This window comes from Chiloscyllium plagiosum, unplaced genomic scaffold (genome assembly GCF_004010195.1).
Source record: "Chiloscyllium plagiosum isolate BGI_BamShark_2017 unplaced genomic scaffold, ASM401019v2 scaf_78024, whole genome shotgun sequence".
NCBI classification, from domain to species: domain Eukaryota; kingdom Metazoa; phylum Chordata; class Chondrichthyes; order Orectolobiformes; family Hemiscylliidae; genus Chiloscyllium; species Chiloscyllium plagiosum.
Genome location: NW_025204765.1, coordinates 3,232 through 6,878, shown reverse-complemented (window position 1 = coordinate 6,878; position 3,647 = coordinate 3,232). Strand labels below are relative to the sequence as shown.

At 49.8% G+C, this 3,647-nt stretch overlaps 1 protein-coding gene across 1 annotated transcript; it reads left to right on the top strand.

Moving 5' to 3' along the window:
* The first annotated feature begins 817 nt into the window (after window positions 1-817).
* On the top strand, window positions 818-2,493 carry LOC122546404 (syncytin-B-like). Its single transcript, XM_043685125.1, has 2 exons — window positions 818-1,484; window positions 1,519-2,493. The coding sequence occupies exons 1-2, from the start codon at window positions 940-942 to the stop codon at window positions 2,441-2,443; spliced, it is 1,470 nt and encodes a 489-aa protein (XP_043541060.1). The 5' UTR covers window positions 818-939; the 3' UTR covers window positions 2,444-2,493.
* Window positions 2,494-3,647: the final 1,154 nt, after the last annotated feature.

The following is a 3,647-nucleotide window of genomic DNA, read 5'->3' as shown; positions in this document are numbered from 1 at the left end:
TGCCCTATTGCAAATTCGCACCCAGCCAAGGCGGGATTTGGGCGTCTCCCCTTTCGAAATGCTGTTTGGCCTCCCGTTCCATGGGCCGAAGGGGGGACCTCCTGTATTCGTGTCTCGGGATATGTTTTTGCAAAAATATGTGGTGGCTCTGGGGTCTGCTCTATCTCGTTTACGCCAACAGGGACTTTTGGCACAGACGCCGCCCCTCGAGTTAGCGGTGCACACCGTCAAGCCGGGTCAGTGGGTCCTGATTAAAAACTGGAAGCAGCGTACCATCGAACCAACTTGGGACGATCCCTTCCTGATACTTTTGACGACCGAAACGGCTGTCCGTACGGCCGAAAAGGGCTGGACACATTACACTCGAGTCAAGGGACCAGTGCCACAACCGACGGAGGATGAACGAACCTCTCTGACAAAGGCAGCTAAGGAAAAGAGACCCTGAGAACAAACTAATCGGACTTTGGCGAGTCTAAAGGAACTGTGCCCTCTGGCTAAAGGTGTCGTGACAAAATGCGGTCAATCATATTGTTAACTTGCTTTGCCATTATCCTTGGGCTGGGTCATAGTTTGCGTGTTACCCAATTTGGCCTCCCAAAAAGACAAGTAGAGGACCGTCAGTGGTTCTCCATCTCCGTGCTTGCCAACAAGCCAACACAGACATTTAGCTGAGACCTATGTGGGTTGGTGCCCTGCAGGACTAAAAGTGAACTGAATCAAACTAAACGGAACCTAGAGAGAGAAAGGGGATTCCAGGGTCAGGCGTTAGTATTACAATTGCATGGTAGGGAGGCATACATAGGCCTCCAGCCCCCGGGGTCCAGGCTATGGTGTCAGTTGTCCATGATCCCATCACCCCTGGACAGGATTGTGGGCAGAATCAGTGCAATCCGCTCTATCTGACCATAAAGAACTTGGGAAACAACGGGGCGAGCCTTAATGGAACGATACTGGGTATTCGAGTTGGGGGCCAGGCAGGACAGGAGCGGGTGCAGCTGTGCTGCACGTATATCACGGTCATTGAAGCTGAGTCTGGGGGGGTCATCCGTCACCGATGAGCAGGGAAAGATTAGAATAATTGAGGTGACGGATTTGGAAAAGACCTTTGAAATAGAAACGGGATATGGGGAGGCGAATGCCTGGATGGAATGGGTCAAATATACTGTGAGGATCATGAAAAAGAGTGATTGCTACGCATGCACGGGTGCCCGCCCTAACCCTCAGGTGGTCCCATTCCCACTGGGATGGGAGAAACACCCACGAGCCTTGGACTGCATGATAAGGCTGTACCAGGACCGAGAGGCCTGGAACGACTCCACTTGTCGACCCTTGAGTTTGAAGTTTCCCCCCGTCAAGTCTGAGGGGGCGCCCCGCCCGCCATCATTCTCGGGGGTAACGGGTACGCACCAGGCCTGCGTCTCTCGGACGGGACTACAGTGGGACAACGATGTGGGGACATTTGACAAGTGCAGCGGGTCAATTCGGCTGGTCAAAATCTACTGGGGGCGGGAGTTACTCCCACATTCATGTGCCTAGGGCAGACCTCTGGTGGTACTGTGGTGGGAGGGTTCTGCGACAGACCCTGCCCCGAAAATGGACGGGCACTTGTGCAATCGTTCAATTGGCCATCCCATTCACCCTGGCATTCAAAAAACAAGAGCAACCCCGTTCCAGTGGAAGAACTGAGAGAGCTTTGGAGACCTCTTTCGATGATAACATATACTTAGATGCCATAGGGGTCCCCAGGGGTGTTCCTGACGAGTACAAGGCGAGGAACCAGATAGCGGCGGGTTTTGAGTCGTCACTGTTCTGGTGGGTGACAATCAATAAGAACGTGGATTGGATCAATTATATTTACTACAATCAGCAGAGGTTCATTAATTATACCCGGGATGCAGTGAAAGGAATAGCAGAACAACTGGACGCCACTAGTCGGATGACGTGGGAAAATAGGTTGGCCTTAGACATGATGTTGGCAGAAAAGGGGGGTGTTTGTGTCATGATAGGCACTCAGTGCTGCACTTTCATCCCCAACAACACAGCCCCTGATGGGTCCATCACCCGCGCCCTGGATGGACTCACCACATTGGCGGACAAACTGGCCGAAAACTCGGGTATCGACTCTGGCCTCACGGACTGGTTGGAAGCTTGGTTTGGTAAATGGACGGGGGTGGTCGTTCCCTTTCTTGTCTCATGTATAGTGGTGGCACGGGTACTCACTGCCCTTGGGTGTTGCGTTATTCCCTGCGTCCGGGGATTAACTCAACGACTGATCGAAACCGCCCTTACTCAGAGGGATGTTCCCTATGGGCAGGTTGAACGAATGAATCTCGAGATGGAACAACGTGAATCCCTCTTGGGCGGGGGTAGTATTAGAGACGGGCAGTTTGATGAACAAGCTCGGGAGTTATTAAACGCCCTGGAGAAGAAACTTACGGTTTAAAAATTACAGGTCGTAAGAAAAGACACGGGGGATTTGTAGAGGGTAGTGTAATTTTTAAACGGTTAGCTGCATTTTAGTCTTTTCCAACTTATAGTAAACACAAGTGCCTTATAGTAAACACAAGCAGACACTCGAAACTGGTGCCGGACCTCCCCCATGTTGTTATGAATGAAACAATTGTAACAGCTTTCCTCGATAGCTGAGAGACCGCCCTTAACCACAGTTGTACAACATCATCCATATAAGGAAAGAAAGGGGAACTCGAACACTGATTGGCCAAGTGAATAACAAAATAATCGCAGGCACCAGAACCCAAATAAGGAAAACAGTGGGGAACCCTAGCACTCATTGGTCAAGACAGCAGTAGGAGACCCAGCCCACATTTACGTGTATATAATGTGTGGAGATTATTATTGAGGGGTGTGTGTACCATTTGTTTTCGCACCCGACTTTGCAAAGTTGAATGAAAAGTTTTGGACAGACTCCTCCGTGTCTTTGTTCCTGGGAAGGGAAATAAAAGTGCCGGAGATGGGGCTGACAGCCGCATATCTCGCACACTGCAATACATCCGTATTGTTCCTTTAATCGTTTAACATTCCTTCATTTATGGCCCCATTGCAGTAAGCCACACCCTCAACACATTCGCTGGCAATGATGCAAACACTTCTGAATGAACCTCTGACAAAGAAGCATTCCCTCAGTATTTAGTCTCTGATTGTGAGGGTTCCCGCAGTCGTGCCAATCTCACCGTGCTCCACTATCAATGATCACAGACGCGCACAACCGACTTCACAGATATAGACAAGACATTTCGCGCCAAAAGTCGTTAATTTCAAAAACCACGAATCAGGAATGGACCCGGACCATAGAACAGGCTGTCACCATAGGACAGAACAGGACAACACACCGCAAAAAACGGCACTAAAAGAAAAAATGGCCAAACTAACACACAACAAAGAGGACACGACAACACACACCTGGGTTAAAAACCTCTCCCACAGACAGCTCACAGACACGGAAAGAACAATACTGGCCAAGGGACTCAATACAACCTCAGGGACGCCAAGACAGCAGACTTCCTAGCAGCACTAGAATGCACACTCAGGAACAATGGACTGACAGAAGAGACACAACAAACAGTAAGACAAACTGTCGTACCTATGATAATAAGGAAAAGACAAACACATAACCTCAACACCAAGGA

Excerpts from the sequence above, each read along its gene's own strand:
- LOC122546404 (XM_043685125.1), top strand. The coding sequence starts at position 940 with ATGGAACGATACTGGGTATTCGAGTTGGGGGCCAGGCAGGACAGGAGC. Across the intron at positions 1,485-1,518 it reads AAGTGCAGCGGGTCAATTCG|CCACATTCATGTGCCTAGGG; the intron begins GCTGGTCAAAAT and ends CGGGAGTTACTC.